Below are 18532 nucleotides of genomic sequence, written 5' to 3' on the forward strand. Positions count from 1 at the left end.
GTCGCTCCATCAGAGAGCAAAAGTTATCCACCTCGAGACGGCGGCGACTCATCCCGAAAGTCTTCCTATGATTTTTTCTAGGGTAAATTGCCTCATATAGGAGGATGGCGTTAGCCGTGGGCCTCTATGGGTCCCACAAGCCACCATGGCGCACTAGGGGGGGGGGGGGGTAGGGCGCGCCCCCTAGCTTGTGGGCCATCGAGGTTCCTCTCTAGTACTTCCTCCTTCCAGTATTTTTTATATATTCCAAAATAAATCTCCATAATTTTTCACATCATTTTGAGCTCTAGAGAATTGCCATCCGTTGTATATTTTTCATGTCAGAATTCCAGCTGCCGGTAGTGTCCCTCTTTTGATGTATCTTGCATTTTAAGAGACAAAAGGCATTATAATTGCATCATAATATGAAATATAACTTCAAAATAAGATAAGTAATAGTAGGAAATAATGACGCAAAAATGGACGTATCACTCCCTCTCTATAGTGTCGCTCACCCTTCGAACCCTCATCTCCGTTGCATGGTGCAGAATAAGTCAAATCCCGCACCGCCTCCTCTCTTGGATGAATACCATGCGCCGACCAAAGGGACCCACCAGGGCGATTACTTAGTCAAAATCGTTGTTAAAAATCTAAAATTGAACACCTCAATTTTATTGTGGGAGCTTCTAATCCTTGGGAGCTTAGTGAATTAAAGGATTCAATGGTGTGTTTGTCTGGGCTTCTTAAAACGACTTCCCATGAAACATGTTCTCGCCCGCTTCAAAGGGGACCAATAGTATTTACTGTAATGCAGTTTCGGAGCTCTCTCGTAACCTCGCTTCCCTTTCGGTTCCCGCGGGTGCCTTGATCGGTCCCTCAATGCATGTTGACACTTGCTATCTCACCCACCCAAAAACAGTGTCGTGTCGGACTAAGGCATCATCCACCCTCTTTTCCATTATAGCAGCTTCCCTTCAATAGCCATCTCACACGCACTTATGTTTGAGTCATAGCCCAAACAAACAAAGCGTTTGTTCCCTTTTTGGGTGTACCTAAAATTAGGGGAAATAACACACTAGGGACCCATTTGGAACATAGGAAATTAAAATAAATAAGAAAAATTGAGATGTCATGTATCCTTGGTTCTTACATGAACCAAAATAACATAAAAACTAAAATTTTCTCTTCTAAATGTTACAAAAGGAAAATCGGGGCATTGTAGGCACAAAGATAAGAAATATATATAAGGTTGGTCTCTTCTAAAATTCCTATGCAATAGACGATTCTATTGGAATCTCGTATGAACATATAACGTGATATAATTTGTTTTTGATGGTGTCAGATAAATTTCCCTATAAGATTTATATTGTTCAATTTCCCCCCTTTGTTCCAATTAAGGCCTAAGAATCCAAAATTATCAACCATTGTTGCTGGTGTTCTTAGACCGACACTACCATCGAGTGATGACAAATTTTGTTCGGAGGGGAGTGATAGTGGGATGGTAGCACATGAGATAAGCAGTTTACTCAGGTTCGAGCCCTCCTTGGAGAGCTAACACCCTACTCCCACCTATGGTGGTTACATGACTCGAGTGCTTGCTGACGATCGAGAAGATCGCTGGAGAGAGGTCTTTCTTGGATTACAAGTTCCTAGCCGCGACGACAACTGCAGAAGAAGGGGCTAGGTGGAAACTCTAGCGTTAGATGGCTACATAATGTATTAGGTACTTAGGTCTCTCCCGAGAGGGCCCTAACTCGCCTTGTATACTCGTTTGAACTAGGGTTACATGGCCCAGATTGTACTAGAGAATGGCTCGTGCCACTTGGTCTAGCCGGACCATGTCATGTGTCGGTGGATCTCTATGTCTTTGCGTTCCAAGTAGGGGCGGCATCTAGTTGGCACCCAGACCCGAGTGGCTGAATCGAGACAATCAGAGACAATGTAGCTAACCTATTGCTTGGTTGATGGCATCTGAGTGTCATATCCTCGCCAGTCGCTCCCTAGTGTCACTTGTCTTGCATGTCAAGATGCGAGCGGGAATTGTTGAATTCCTGAAAGACAGAGAAGGCAAAAATCATAGCGGCTCCAACCTCGCATGGGTAGGAGCATTGTGGCGGTTGAGCTACTATCGAGTGAGAGCATTGTGGCGGTTGAGCCACTGTCGAGTAAGATTCAGTGGTATCTACTTCATCCCAGCCGGGGGGGGGGGCTAGTGGTCCATTGTAGAGCATACCATGCTTTCGAGCGGAGTCCTGAGTGCCGCATGTCAGACCAAACGGGGCTTTCCCAACCAACATCGTGGAGGAACAACATCACATCTCTTTTTAGAACCAAGTATCAAGTCTCGGTGCCTGACACCTCTTGTTAGGGGGTCAACTTGTGCTCCATGGAGGACCATGATCGCCCTTCATTCAGGCGTGGCCCGAGCAGCCTGGGACCATGGAGGTCAGCTACATGTACCGATGTACTCATGATTGATGGCGCCCGAGTCCTGAAGATTTTAGTTCCCGCCTAGTGCCCATAGGGGGTTCGCCTCTCGGGTGCCATTGTCACATCCGAGTTTTGCATGATGTCACAGAACACTGAAACGCTTCTATGACACGTTAGGGTCTCTGTAGCTCCAAGATCTTGAATTGGTCGGGTGGGAGGACCGAAAAGGTGCATCCCTTGGTCTCGCCTTGGTCTTTGAGGTGGGGCCGTTAATCCATCGTCTTCCTAACAGTCTTCGAGAGGTCATGCACATCATGGGGAGGTAGCCGTTGATGCGTGGCACCCGATAGGATGTGACACTTGGGGTTTCTCTCCCACCCCTATGTAAATCGGGGAAGGGCTGGGAAAAGGTGTGTCCTTGTACCCGCAAATTCACCTGCACCAGACCCTCTCTTAGTACCGCGCTCTGGCCAAACTCGTCGTGCTCCGGACTCCCATCATGGCCGTCGTCGCTCGCTTGATCTTCCTGTTCGGCGATCGTCGCCACTCGTTCTGCCCACCACCGTTTGCGCGGCTCTAGGTCTACGCTCCACCCACCGCTTTCTTGACGTCATGGGTTGCCCTCCGGTGCAACACGTGGTGCGGCGGAGTATTAGGCGGCAATGCCGGCAGCGTCGATGGTGTCCATCGTGACAGCCGAGCAACTGCAAACCTATTAGTGATGTTAGTGATTGTGAAAAAAAATTGATAATAACAATAGAAGAAGTGGTGGGATTTAAAAGTCTATTATGCCCTCTGACTCAAAGGATGGTGCGTATTTGATTTTTATTCACACCCAAATCTTGTAAATTTTGATCAAGCTTATAGGTTTCTTAGAATGCAAAATCAATATTATTAGATTCATTATGAATATATTTTCATATGATACATAGGAGTATTTGATATTGTAGACATAGATAATTTTCTCAATAAATTTGGTTAAAGTTCGTGAGATTTACTTTCAATACACGTGGGCGTGGCAAGTTTCGCTGCAAACTGAAATTGTGTAGAACCAAAGAAGCGAACCGATCGTCTTTGCCATCTGCCGTCGACTCTCTCCTTCCAACCCCCGGTTCTTTCCCCTTTGCCATCTGCCGTCTCAAGTCTCGAACGCACCCTGTTCCTACTCCGCTCCGCCGAGACCTCGCCGCCGGCGACTCGGGATCTAACCCCTACACCTACACCACAACGCACTGAAGAACAAGGCGCAGTAACAGCAGAAATGGTGCTGATCCCTCTCATCCGGGATTACATCGACCGCATGCTCCAGGACATCTCCGGCATGAAGGTCCTCATCCTCGACCCCCAAACCGTACGTACGCGCCCCCCGAAACCCTAGCCCTGGCAGGCCTCTGCTCCTCCCCATTTTTCTCACCAGATCCGCGGGCTCGTTCCAGGTGGGGATGGTTAGCGTAGTGTACAGCCAGTCGGATCTCCTGCGGAAAGAGGTGTTCCTCGTGGAGACGGTCGACGACGCCTCCAGCTCCAGGGCGTCCATGGCGCACCTAAAGGCCGTCTACTTCCTCCGCCCGTCCTCTGACAACGTCCAGAAGCTTCGCCGCCACCTCTCTGCGCCGCGATTTGCCGAGTGCCACCTCTGTGCGTAATTGATCCCCATTTGCTATATTCAACCCGTGAACTTGCTACATTCCTGTTAGTTCACGTCTTTTCTCAGTTTTCTGTGTGTTTTACTTTGAGAAGATCAGAAGAGTTGATTGCGATGGGGATGCAAACAATTTGGTAGACAACCCCAACAAAATGAAAACCAGCACATGAAGATTGGGGCAAGCAAGATACTAAAGCAACTACTCAAGACTACTTGCTCTTTTCTGGAAAACATGTTGCTCACCCTACTGTCTAAGAAGTTTTTAAAGTTACGCGTAACTAGAAATAATAAAATTAAAATCAATACAATGTAGCAGTTTGGGTGATAGTGTTGTACCTTGTGGCGGGGTCTGAAAGAGGGACAAATGCTTGGCTTGTCGCAGCAGAGTTTTGCTGATTTTGTTCATTTATTGTTTGTTTCCTTGCAGTCTTCTCCAATATATTGAAGATTCCACAGATTCAGGTGCTTGCCGATTCTGATGAGCAGGAGGTTGTGCAGCAAATTCAGGTATATGTCGTTCATGATTGTAAGTACACATTGGAATGAAGTGTTTGAGAGTTGAAAGGGAGGATGGAGTTGGTATATGAATGCTGTTTTGTTTTGCAGGAGTTCTATGCTGACTTTTGTGCCATTGATCCTTTCCATTTCACTCTGAATATACACAATAACCACATCTACATGCTTCCAACGGTGGTTGATCCTCCTGGTATGCAAAGCTTCTGCGATCGAGCTGTTGATGGCATCGCTTCTGTCTTCCTGGCTCTGAAGCGTCGCCCTGTTATTAGATACCAAAGGACATCAGATGTTGCAAAAAGGATTGCACAAGAAACTACGGTGGGTCCACTGTCAATATTAAATATTACTACATGGAGACCATGAAAAAAAATCATCAACTTAGGATTTCAGCACATGTCAATATAAATATTTTTTTTGGCAAGAATATTAAATATTACAACATGAAGCATTCTAGAGAAATCTTTTTACATGCTTATCCCAATGATTGAAACTGTTGAAAGATCACTGTCAACTATTATATTTTTGTTACTCTAGCACATCTTCAGGTGTTAACTCACTAGAAAACAGAAACACTTAACCTTTATACAGTAGTGATGATGCCTCATGCCTACACTGACACATGGTTCTTTTCGTACTCTTTTGATTATTCTGTTCATATCTGCTTTCTGTGCTGTGATCCACATCACTTATGCCCGTCCGATTGTACTTCCATTGTCTGATCTTGAAGGCATGGTTACATATAGCCTCTTCTTCCTCCCAAGCGATATGTTCATCTCTGCACACACTGCAAGCTAGTCCTAGGTGGATTTTTGTGCAGTTCTTACTGAAAGCTTGAATTTCTTTTATACCTTTTCATTATTTATCAATGATCTTAAGTTACACAACGTGAATCTAGGCTTTTATTGTTAGAGCATGTTAGAATGGTTTATTTATCAATTAAAGTTGTATCGATTGTAAGTTCGTCTCAGATAGGTATTCTCCGGGACTGCTTAGAATTGTTGAACCAACAATGAGATTACGAAGGGAGTTAGTATGGCTCTGACCCATTGAACCAACAATGAGATAATGAGAATACAACCAAAAAAGTTGTAGTTAAATTTTATTCATGTAAAAGGGTGGAGTGGTACGAGTATAAGGGCAGTAGTTTCCAATTTATCTAAATGAGTGCCTCTGGGTGGCACTATGTTACAATCATTGGTCAATTATGCATGTTTTAGAGAATTTTCATGATAAACTTCATATTCTACAAAAGGGAGTAGGAAGAAGTGCAATTTATAGAAGTAGAGGAAGATTGAAAATCTTTTCTGTGCCACAAAATGTACGCAATTCTGTATCATAATTATGCCTTACTTCTGTTTTAAGGATTTTGTGATGCCATTGTGACTTCTGTTTGGAATACTTGTTGCTCATGCACTTACAATTTGGAATGTGCAGAGGTTGATGTATGAGCAGGAAAGTGGCCTGTTTGATTTTAGAAGAACTGAAAACTCTTCCTTATTATTAGTGATTGACAGAAGGGATGATCCTGTTACTCCGTTACTTAATCAGTGGACATATCAGGTACTCTAAAAGATTATAATCTGTGGCTGTTTTGAATGTACTTTTCTATTGATTTGTTTACAAATTTGAATTCATAGGCGATGGTCCATGAGCTTATTGGAATTGAGAACAACAAAGTTGATCTTAAGGAGTTCGCTAATGTCCCTAAAGATCAGCAGGTTGAGAAGTGTTGAATTTCTTCTTTTCATACCATGTTAAAACACTGCATGAACTTTCTTCAAATATGATTGATGTGAAATATGCTGATATAGGAGGTGGTTCTATCAGCAGTACAAGATGACTTTTTTAGAGTGAACATGTTTGAGAATTTTGGAGACCTTGGTATGAATGTTAAAAGAATGGTAGATGACTTTCAACATCTTTCAAAAAGCAGCCAGAATTTTCAGAGTATAGGTAAGTGATATGGATTTTTGCTTTTGTTGTTTCCTATGAAAGAAATGGATCACGGAGAAATTGTGTCTATTTACCTAGTTTTTTTCATTTCATTTGTAATTTCACACCTTATACTTAAATATTGTCTTCTTATCCTCAACTAGTTTGATTTCTTTGAATAATTAATCTTGCTATAATATCCTTACTATCATATTAGTTATTTGTTATTGGTACTTTTATGGACAAGTGCATCTAATGATTTAAGTGTTGAACTTATTGTGTTCCTGTCCTCTCCTTACTATGTTATGGTGTCAGTTTATATTTTAAAACATGAATATTTTCATAAAAAACTATCCTCTTTTAGTAGCTGCAGTTGAACAAAATCTTAGCGCTTGTTGAATAGATGGCCCATAAGCCCATAACTAACAATCCAACATGCTATGAAATTTTTTGGGGGGTGGGTAGTGGAATGCAAATAACTGTAATAGGCTGTGGGTCATAAAAGGGGATCAGGAAGAAGATATCTGTCATGTGGGGCCGCACATATGTGCGCTGCTGCAAGGTGCCTGGAGGGCAGCCACCCTGATCTCCACCCTATGGGATCTGTTCGCATTAAGCTAGGTCAGGAGAAGCACCTTACTAGTTGTTTGTTCTTACCATATTGGGAGAAAGCACCTGATTAGTAACTAGTAGTCCGTGTCAGTTTAGGCTATGTTTCTATTATGCAATGAATCGCTTATATATAAAGTGGCGTAGGCTGTAGCTTAAAGAAGATTAGGCTCCATGTACAGCAGCAACCCAGGTTGCCAGAGTTCGCCACCACAGCCGTCCAGAAGCCCAAGTAACCTCGCCCTCGCCCTGAAATCCAGCACGAGTACTACCTTCGAAATCTTGGATGTGACAATATATCTCTAGTTCTCGAACATTATGCCAATGTCACTTTGTACAATACGGTTTGTTGGTTTATAGTCTGAAATATATATGTGTTTTCTGCTTTGTTTTAAACTCTGAATGCCTGATATGTTAATGGTTGTAGATGATATGGCAAAATTTGTGAGCAACTATCCTGAATATCGAAAGACACATGGAAATGTGACAAAGCATGTTGCTTTGGTGAGCGAGATGAGCAGAATGGTGGAGGAAAGGAAGCTTATGCAAGTTTCACAGACGGAACAAGAGCTAGCATGTGCAAGTGGACAAGCAGCAGCCTTCGAGGTATTCATTTGATGCCCGGAAACTATTTCACGCCTTTCAGGGTAACTTGGTCTTGGTATAGCTTGATTTTAGAGCTAGTTATCAAATGTAAAGCTGCTACTATGTTTGTGATGTAAGACTGCTAACTTTTACATCTCAAATATTGCTTTGCTATTGAAAAAATCCCCCCCCCCTCTTGCCCCCCTATTTATATATCGTTTTGAAACCATTCTACTCTTGTTGTTGCTTTGACCAGTCAATAGCCATGTAAGTCGAATTGTGCCTCCCCTTAGAAGCAGCTTAAGGAGTTGATTTTTCTTTAGGAGAAAATTTACATTTCTGTTGCTGTGACCACTGCCATCAGCTAGTGTTCAAACCATACCTATTCTTGGAACTGCTGACCTATCTGTTGACTTGCTCATTAAGATAGAAATACATTATGTATGAGAAGGCTCATTTGTCTGATCAGTTTGATGCTAGTTGAATTAATGTGAGTAGGGTTTACTCCACAGAGAAACTGACCAGTTGATTATTTTTGCCAATCATTGACCAGTTGCTTTTTTGCAGGCTGTTACTTCCTTACTTAACAATGAAAGTGTATCTGATATTGATCGTTTGCGACTTGTAATGCTCTATGCTTTGCGGTATGAAAAAGAGAGTCCAGTTCAGTTGATGCAGCTTTTCAACAAATTGGCTTCTCGCTCTGCTAAATACAAGTCGGGGGTATGTGAACTGTACTAGTTCTTGTGGTAAAACATTTCTCCTTCTTTTCTTTGCACATGTTGCTTTATTTCTTTTTCAGTTAATGGTCTTTCTAGTTCTTCAATGGAAGTTAGTTTTTATTTGTACTGTTTAAAGTGTAATGAATCGCAGTTTAATACATCATTGAACCATTTCTTCTGTTTCTTGTTAACTACTCCCTCCGTCCCATAATATAAGATGTTATTTCGGTTGTAATAAATCTTATATTATGGGACGGAGGGAGTACCTTCTTGCTGGCCAATGGACTGAAAGTGCTGATCCATTGTTTGCTCTGGCTACAGCCAATATGGTATTGATTGTTTTCTGAATTCTAAATACCAAAGTTGAAGCAACACAAGGTTGTGGAGGAGCAACTCCACCTTGCTGGTACAAAGTGTTGAAGGAACTACTTCAACATGATGTGCTCGATATCACTCTAGAGGCGATAGGCCGATATGGCTGCATGAGTGCAAGTGCAATACCAGAACTCCTAGAATACAAGATCTAAGATCTTAAGATAAGAACACAAAGTTCTTTTAAGTGTAATTGGTACGTAGTTTGAGTTACAAACCTAGAGGTGAGGGCTTCTATGTATAGGCTTTGTGAAGCCTTCACATCTCAGCTTCTACTCATAGCTAGAAGACTCTAGAAAATATTACTTAAAGGTCAAGACATCTCAGCTTCTACTCATAGATAGAAGACTTTACTCGAAGGGAGTATTACTTAAAGGTTAAGAAAACAAATACAGCAACATATGACTGAAGGACCAACTTATCTAGAATGGAATAGAAATATGTAGAAGTCAATTTGATTTCTGTTTTTTTTCCTCTACTGTTCCTTACAATTATCCCATAGTTCTTTGGAACTTAGCCTTGAGTTATCTTCATAGAGTGCTTGTTCTGGATGGTAGAGAGTCAAGTCTTCAACATTGAATGTTTTGGGTATACCCATCTTGCTCAGAAGATATATCACATAAGCATTATCATTTATCTTCTTTAAAATAAGGAATGGGCCATACTTTCTTTGTCCAAGTTTCCCATTGAACACCTAAAGGTAGCCTTTCTTTTCTGAGATGTACTATCATCTTATCACCTTCATAGGAGGAGGATTTCATCCTCCTTTTGCAGCCAGCTAACCGTTTGTACTTCTGATTTTGTGCTTCCAAAACACTGCAAATTTCTTTGAATAATCCATTGTAGTTATCAGCAAAGTACAATGCTGATTTTGAGTCCCCCCTTGATGGTAGCTTCACCAGTTCCACCACATGTGTTGGAACTTTAAAGAGAAAATAACTCCTGCTTGGAGTTATTGGAGAACTCAGCAAAAGATAAAGCGAAATCCCATTGTTCCTTTCTTTCCGCACATATGCAACAGACCAGATTACCCAAAAACTTCTGCACCATTTCTGTTTGTGGATGTACAGTACTAGAAGATTTTAATTCAGTGTTGAATGCGTCCACCAAGTGAGCCAATATGCAGCAAGAAACTTTCTATCACGATCTGAGACGATTGACCTTGGAAAACCATGAAGTCTGAACTGTGAACACTTCACGGAAGAGTAGTTTTGTCACATGACGAGCATTGCGGTATGGAATTAAATGAACCATTTTAGAGATCTGTTGGCCACCACAAACAGATCAATTCCTCGTCTGTTCTTGGCAAACCACAAGACGAAGTCCATACTCCATAGAGATGTTCTCCCATGCAGCAGCAGGAACATGCAAAGGCATGTATAACCACGTGTTTTGGACCTAGCCTTTGCAAGTTTCACATATGGGGCACCTTTGGACAAACTCTCCAGCATCTCCTTTTAGTTGTGATCAAAAGTAACGAGCCTCCAGGTTAGCTAATAGTATTGTCGCGTCTAACATGGCCACTAAGATAACTTAAACGGAGCTTTCTGATCAGCTTGTCACATAGGGTGTGTTTGGTAGCTGTTCTCATCCTAGCATGGCTGTTCCCCTTTGAGACATGCTGAGTACATGCAACTGCTGATGTTTGGTAGCTCTGTATGTACTGAGACATGCTGAGTTGAGACTTTGTTTGGTAGCCTGCATCTGGTTAGACATGCTGGGCTGAGACTCTGTTTGGTGGCCTGTATCTGAGGTAGATGTGGTTACCTCCTCTTAAGGTTGTAAGGATACCACAATAGTTACAAACACATCATAAAGAAAAATTGTGTGCACAATTAAATGGAGTTCTTGGCGCCAATACAACATTCAACCAATATTTCAACTACATGTAAATATGAAAAAAACATATTCAACACTTGACTAATAATAGGCATTACAAAAAGGATAGAATAACACAACATAGGGTCAATTGTATTAGCACATCCGAAAATAAGTTTGCCATGTCTGAAATTTATACATATACATACTACTTTACTAGACAGTGCTTTATCTCTGAAATTAGCACATCTATGAAACTACTGTAATAGTGCCATGGTGTCCTACGACTTTGTACAAAATTGTGCTCTGCACAATGGCCGGAAATTCGAGCTAGTATGCACACAGCAAGCACATACGGCTGGATCGCCGGCGAGCTTGGACGGCGGCGAGCAGACGAGGCGTCGACCTAGGGCAGCGGTGACCTGGGACAGAGGCAGCCACCAGGGGCGGCGAGGGAGAGCTTGGATGGGGGTGGCGGCGATGGTCACGGGGCGGCAACCAGGGATCCGGCAATTGCGCTTTGGTTCGCCATTGTTGCGAGATAGGGAGAGAGAGTCGAGAGAGTGGCAGCGGTCATGGGGGAATTTTCCGTTTCGGGAGGTAACCCTAGCTCGTGGTGGGTCATGGGGAGATTTTCTCGGAGCCCTGAGCGAGAGTAGTGAACGTCCATCTAGGTGTTCGCAAGTGAGCATGGTTGAGGGCCCTTTTTAGCATGAGTTGGACATAGCTGAGGAGAGCTCATAAACCCTACCAAATAGTGAAAAGTGGATTGGATAGGGAACTTTTAAGCTCATGCACCCTCCATGCATCCTACCAAACACACCCATAGTGAACTTCTTGGGATGCACAGACGATCATTCTTGAAGAGATAGCCATCTTGCACCAAATAATCTTCACCTGATGGCTGGCCCCTAATGTGCTTTACCCAAACATGGCCAAAGTCTTCGGCGGAGGTCCAGGTCGGAGCAGAGAAGGGCGGCGATGGAGGGTGCGAGGGGAGCTGGCAGGAGGGTGGCCGCGGAGGCGTTAGCAGCTACGGGAGGGGCGACACTGGTGGAGCCTCTCTCATGTGTGGCTAGATAAGGCCTAGCATGGACAGAATATTCAAACTGCAAAAGCCGAGGCTTGATGTCTTGAACCCAAGATCTCTTAGTTCTGATACCATATTAAGTTTCATGCACTGAGTAGAACCAAAAGTCCGAACTGATGGAGAAGGTTGGGCAATCCACATATATATACTTTTAACAGTTTTAGTGATAAGTTCTTACATTTTATATCTTCATTTCACCGTATGAACTCCATTATACAGCAGATCTCTAGAATCGATGGTACACATGGTTCTTCAGATTCTAGGAAATATAATTTCTGTAAACCAGACTACCCAGCATTCCTTGAAGTGAATTAAACATGATGTTAATTAGGCTTGAATACTATAAATTATCTTTTTACTCATGTTTAATAAACATAATTAATGGGATCTTCATCAGTTGTTTGTTTTGTTATTTATACTACAGGCAAAAGATGGAAGTAGTCAGTTGTATTTTTATTGGAGGTTTGGGTAAGTCTAATCTGTGTTACTACTTCTCTATGCAGCTTGTTCAATTCCTGCTTAAGCAGGCTGGTGTTGACAAAAGAACAGGCGACTTGTATGGGAACCGTGACCTATTAAATATTGCTCGCAACATGGCTCGTGGACTTAAGGTCGACACAAAAGTTTGTCCCCACAGTTATGTTACATTTCCGTAGCTTGCTCCTTATGCGCTTATTGGTTGCAGGGCGTTGAGAACGTATACACCCAACACCAGCCTCTGATCTTCCAAACGATGGAGGGAATTGTCAAGGGGCGATTACGGGATGCTGACTATCCACTTGTTGGCAACCATTTCCAGCAGGGCAGGTTGGTCAAACATGTGCCATGTTAAGTGTCTGTGAAACTACTTTCTGTAATTCACTAACTTGGTTTATTGATGGACGTGTACAGTCCGTCCTTGAGCACATCCTACAAAATAAAGCTAAATCATTGATAGGGTACACTTTAGCTTTTGTTTAGTTTTCAAAATGCAACAGGCTAATTTATTGAAGTGGTGGCATCCCCACAGGCCTCAAGATGTTGTGATATTCATTGTTGGTGGGACAACTTATGAGGAAGCAAGATCAGTAGCCCTTTATAATGCAGCAAATCCTGGAGTTCGTTTCTTCCTTGGAGGTTCAGTGGTTCTAAATTCTAAGAGGTATGTACTGTTTAACCATCAGTCTCCTTGCAGTGCTTCATAGTGTGATAACTCTATTTGGTGTTAGATATTTCCTTATTTTATTTTTACTTGGAACAGAATATTTGGATTACAATTTTTGCAGTTGGTTTCCATTAAATTAGATTTAGATGAGAGGGAATCATGATTTGATGGTGTTACCGATGACTTTGCAGATTTCTTGAAAACCTGGGGGAGGCACAAAGAATATCAAAGTCTAGCACTCTATTATGAGCATGCTGTTGTCCCCTCCTGCTCGAGGCTTGCGAGAATGTGATAATTGATAGTTTCACTGCATATATTCAGAGAGAATGCAATTTGTGGTAATTTTTGTAATGTATAGCTTTAGCTGTTAGTGCAATACCACAGCGTATCTATAGAGGGCTCAGCTTCTGTACATTTCACATTTGTTGTGATAATTTTTTACTACCCAGTTCCAGTCCAGTTGACACGATCAAGAAATGGACTATACAGAAATCTTTTCTTGTCTATTTTGATGGAGCACCACACTGTTGTTGGGGATCCTGGAGATAAGTGTGTTTAATCCCCTAAATTATTAGGTTCGGGACACATTACCCCTAACCCTTCTTTTCCGGGAGATACACATGAGGTTGAATTATTATGTTTAGTTTGGGCTTGACCATCTATCTGGCAACGTCGTGTGCTCCGTGGTTGTGTTGGTGTTGGAGCATCTCCAGCCGTTCGGTGCCTCCAGGGACCGAAATATCGGCTCCTGGGGGCTAGCCGGTGCTTTTTTCGCCGGTGGGGGCGGTCGGGTTCCCAACTTCTGCCCCAAGTTGGCCCCAGACGCCGTTTTTTGAAATACAAATTCGGCCGTTTTTTGAAAATACAAATTTGGCTAAATTTCGAAGAAAATGACATGAATTTGGATCAAATTCAGGCGGTTTTCATTCATATTTGTACAAATTTAAAGACATAATTAAAAAACTAAAAAAACTACGCCGCCACTGCCTCGAGCCTACTACATGTTCAGGAGCTTGTAGAAGGTGGTGCCGGCGCCGTCGTCCTGCACGCCATGCCAGGCGCGAGAAAGAGGGCGTCGGGTACTCCAACGCTGGCGCGTTGTTGCCCTCGATGTGCTTGAGGACGGCGTGGAGCGTGCGCCCAAGGACACCCTACCACTGACAGCGATCGTTGGAGTTGTGGCACCCCCTTGGCGTCGGAGCGCCGTTCGTGGACGCGAGCTGGTCGGCATGGCGGTGCTGCAAGTACGCCGTCCACAGAACGTGGTTGTCGGGGGCGTACTTCGGCTGCTGCCGCGCTTCCTCCGGCAGCGTCGCCAGGATCCGCGCGATCTCGCCATGACGTTCAGCGGTCGAAGGGCGGCGGGGGCATGGGGGTGCTGCCGACGTTGAGCCTCCACGAGCCCGGCATGCACATGTTGGGCGGCGCTGGGTAGTTGGCCTCGTTGAGGAGGCGTGCCTCCCGCTCGTGTAGATGGAGGCGGCCGAAGTCGTTGGCCGCCGCTTCGTTGGTTGGGCTTGAGACGGTTAAAGGAGAGAGGATGGTCGACGACGAAGGAGAGAGGGGCGACGACGAGAGAGAGATGGTTGTGGCGAGGCAAGAGTGCGGCCAGCGGCGAGGAGGGGGCGGCGTTTACAGCGGCGAGTGGGCGGCAGCAGCGTGGACGCGTGGCGGGAAGGGGCAGGACGCGCGGCGGCTCACCTTCATTGCGTCGCCCGTGATCAATGGAAGGCTGACCGGCGACAGCCTTGCCATTGATTCGTGCGGGAGCCGAGGCGATGAGATGAGGACGACGATGCAGTCGCTGACTCGGCGGGTCCACGGGGTGGGAATCTGGCGCGGAAAGTTTTGGGCTTTTTTTCCTTTCCCCCGGTGCCCCCGCCCCCCCCCCCCCCCGAGCGTGTTGGGTTTGGCCTGCTCCGCCGGCGCCAATTTTGGCCCTAACTGGTGAAATTTGAGCTCCTGGGGCGCGACTGTGCCTTTTTTTTGGAGTTGGCGATAAAAAAATGGCCTGGGGGGGGGGAGGGGGGGGGGGGCGAGTGGAGATGCTCTTAGACTAGTTACGATGGGTAGTAACTTAGACCAGTAACACGTGTATGTTACTACCTCTATAATGGGGAGTAACATATGTGTGGTGTCATGCAACACTTTATTTATTAGGTTGTAAACTCGTCTTGTCCTGGTATGTGTGATGTTACAGTAACTAGCTATGTTACCATATGCCTCTTTTTCCTCATTAATTACTCGCCATATCATCTGTTTTGCCTAGACATGTGTGATGTTACCACCTATATTACTCCCACTGTGAGTAGTCTTAGACTACCCATAATGGAAGTAACATAGGTGGTAACATCACACATATCTAGACAAAATATATGATGTGGAAAGCAATTAATGAAGAAAGAGAGACATGTGATAACATATGTAGTTACTTCCCACATACCAAAACAAGATGAGTCTATAACTTAATAAATGAAGTGTTACATGACACCACCCATATGTTACTCCACACTATAGAGGTGGTAACATAGAGTAGTAACATATGTATTACTAGTCTAAGTTACTCCTCATTGTGACTAGTCTTAGGGCAATTTGAACGTTGTACATCAAACCGCTCCGAAATATCTGAACCGCATTGTATTTTACTCTCAACAAACGCTATACTGCTCTGTTTGTTTAAAATGTAAATAATCGTATTCCTCATATGATAGCCATGCCATTTACAATGTGCGGAAGAATGAAGTCAGGGGCATTGAAGCCCAAAATTCAGATAAACTAACACCAAAGCAGTGCTTTGTTAAACAATTAGCAATAAGATTGGTTTCCCTCCGCAATAAACAAAGCTGACATTTGAAAAGTCTATCACTAGCAGACTATTCTTGGTGATGATTGGCACATCGAACCCGTCTGCTTCGTGGGTTTTGCTTCTCGAAAGGCTGTGGTGGGAGCTTTCCAGTCTTTTTTGTATTTTATCCCCTGCCTTCTATAAGGTTAAGTTACGTAATTTGCGTGGTCTAGAAAAAATATGAGTTGGGTTGTATTTTACCCTCAACAAGTGTTGCACGTATGCTCCGTGGGGTTTGCTTCTAGTTTGGTTGTGGTAGTAGTTTGTCAGTATTTTTTGTATTTTACTCTTTGCCAGTTAAGGCACACAATTTGCGTGCTCTCAAAAAAAAAGTTTAAGCCGCATGGTCTGGACATGTTTAGTCATCCAACGGGATACATCAAATATCTATAAACTTTGTCTTTGTCCGGACAATCATATCCCGCCAAACTGGTACCAAACAAGCGGAGGTATAGGGTCGTTCGGATGTCCGCCTGGTCCACTCCACGTCAACAAAAGTCACCATGGATCCCATCGCAGCCTCTCCTTTTCCCTTCTTCTTTTCTCTCTCAGGAGCCCTTTTTCTCCTCTGGCGAAGCAAAATCCTCCCAGCTGCCCCCAGGGACCCGATTTGCACCGGATTGGGCTAAAAATTCATCTGGCGAACCCAAGCCGAACCCAGCGTGCTGGGGGGGGGGGGGGGGGAGGGGGGGGGGGCTGGTGGGCGCCGGCGGAAGCGAAAAGGTGCATGGGTCAGCTCTATTGGTGAGTGATACGTCTCCAAGATATCTATAATTTTTGATTGTTCCATGCTATTATATTACCCATCTTAGATGTTTTATATGCATTTATATGCTATTTTATATGATTTTTGGGACTAACCTATTAACCTAGAGCCCAGTGCCAGTTTCTGTTTTTTCCTTGTTTTTGAGTTTTACAGAAAAGGAACCAAACGGAGTCCAATTGAAGTGCCAATTTTTGATGATGTTTTATGGACCAAAAGAAGCCCCCAAAGTAAAAGAGTTGGGCCAGAAGAGTCCCGAGCCATCCACGAGGGTGGAGGGCGCACCCTACCCCCTGGGCACGCCCCCTATCTCGTGGATGACTCGGAGACCCCCATGACGTGAGACCGACGCCAAAAATTCCTATAAATACAGAAACCCCTAAAAAGAAACCTAGATCGGGAGTTCCGCCGCCGCAAGCCTTTGTAGCCACCAAAAACAAATCGAGACCCTGTTCCAACACCCTGCCGGAGGGGGGATCCATCACCGATAGCCATCTTCATCATCCCAGCGCTCTCCATGACGAGGACGGAGTAGTTCACCCTCGGGGCTGAGGGTATGTAACAGTAGCTATGTTTTTGATCTCTCTCTCTCTCTCTCGTGTTCTTGATTTGGCACGATCTTGATGTACCGCGAGCTTTGCTATCGTAGTTGGATCTTATGATGTTTCTCCCCTCTATCTCTTGTAATGGATTGAGTTTTCCCTTTGAAGTTATCTTATTGGATTGAGTCTTTAAGGATTTGAGAATACTTGATGTATGTCTTGTGTGGGATACCCGTGGTAACAATGGGGTATTCTATTGATTCACTTGAAGTATGTTTTGGTGATCAACTTACGGGTTTCGTGACCTTGGGAATCTATGCATAGGGGTTGGCACACATTTTCGTCTTGACTCGGTAGAAACTTTGGGGCACTCTTTGAAGTTCTTTGTGTTGGTTGAATAGATGAATCTGAGATTGTGTGATGCATATCATATAATCATACCCGCGGATACTTAAGGTGACATTGGAGTATCTAGGTGACATTAGGGTTTTGGTTGATTTGTGTCTTAAGGTGTTATTTTACTACGAACTTTAGGGCTGTTTGCGACACTTATAGGAATAGCCCAATGGATTGGTCGGAAAGAATAACTTTGAGGTGGTTTCGTACCCTATAATAATCTCTTCGTTTGTTCTCTGTTATGAGTGACTTCGGAGTGACTCTTTGTTGCACGTTGAGGGATTGTTATATGATCTTATTGTTGAGAGAACTTGCACTAGTGAAAGTATGAACCCTATGCCTTGTTTGGAAGCATTGCAATACCGTTTTGCTCACTTTTATCATTAGTTACCTTGTTGTTTTTATATTTTCATATTACAAAAAACTATATGTACCATCCATATTGCACTTGTATCACCATCTCTTCGCCGAACTAGTGCACCTATACAATTTACCATTGTATTGGGTGTGTTAGGGACACAAGGGACTCTTTGTTATTTGGTTGTAGGGTTGTTTGAGAGTGACCTTCTTCATCATACGCCTCCCACGGATTGATAAACCTTAGGTCATCCACTTGTGGGAAATTTGCTACTGTCCTAGAAACCTTTACACTTGGAGGCCCAACACCGTTTACAAGAAGAAGGTTGCGTAGTAGACATCAAGCTCTTTTCTGGCGCCGTTGCCCGGGAGGTTAGTGCTTGAAGGTATATCTTTAGATCTTGTAATTGATTCTTTTTGTTTCTTGTTTTATCACTAGTTTGGTCTATAAAAGAAAATTACAAAAATATGGAATTGAGGTTGCCTCATATGCTTCACCTTTTTAATGTCTTTCTTGAAAATGATGGAAAGGAAAATTGTGCCAAAGTGTTAGAAGAAGAATGCATTAAAATGTTTGGCACTAAATATTTGAATGATGAGCATGATTTCAATGTTGTTAGTATGAATTCCTTGAATATCCATGATGCTAATGATATGCAAAGCCACAAGCTTGGGGATGCTATGTTTGATGAAGATGATATTTTTAGCCCCCCAAGTTTGGATGAGCAAATTTATTATGATGATAGCATGCCTCCTATTTATGATGATTATATTGATGAAAGTGGGT

General features: G+C 43.6%; 1 protein-coding gene across 2 annotated transcripts; it reads left to right on the forward strand.

The window, feature by feature from the left end:
- The first annotated feature begins 3462 nt into the window (after positions 1–3462).
- On the forward strand, positions 3463–13348 carry LOC123045081 (vacuolar protein sorting-associated protein 45 homolog). 2 transcript variants are annotated; one of them, XM_044468013.1, is made up of 13 exons: positions 3463–3760; positions 3846–4047; positions 4482–4561; positions 4661–4888; positions 6005–6130; positions 6208–6288; positions 6382–6523; positions 7539–7717; positions 8264–8419; positions 12202–12309; positions 12384–12505; positions 12708–12839; positions 13034–13348. In XM_044468013.1, exons 1-13 carry the CDS (start codon positions 3671–3673, stop codon positions 13089–13091), a joined length of 1704 nt encoding a protein of 567 aa, XP_044323948.1. In that variant the 5' UTR covers positions 3463–3670; the 3' UTR covers positions 13092–13348. The 2 variants fall into 2 exon arrangements, with proteins under 2 accessions (XP_044323948.1, XP_044323949.1); XM_044468014.1 differs by having other exon boundaries at positions 3477–3736.
- The last annotated feature ends 5184 nt before the right edge of the window (positions 13349–18532 follow it).

The sequence above is a fragment of the Triticum aestivum genome, chromosome 2B, assembly GCF_018294505.1.
Source record: "Triticum aestivum cultivar Chinese Spring chromosome 2B, IWGSC CS RefSeq v2.1, whole genome shotgun sequence".
NCBI lineage: Eukaryota > Viridiplantae > Streptophyta > Magnoliopsida > Poales > Poaceae > Triticum > Triticum aestivum.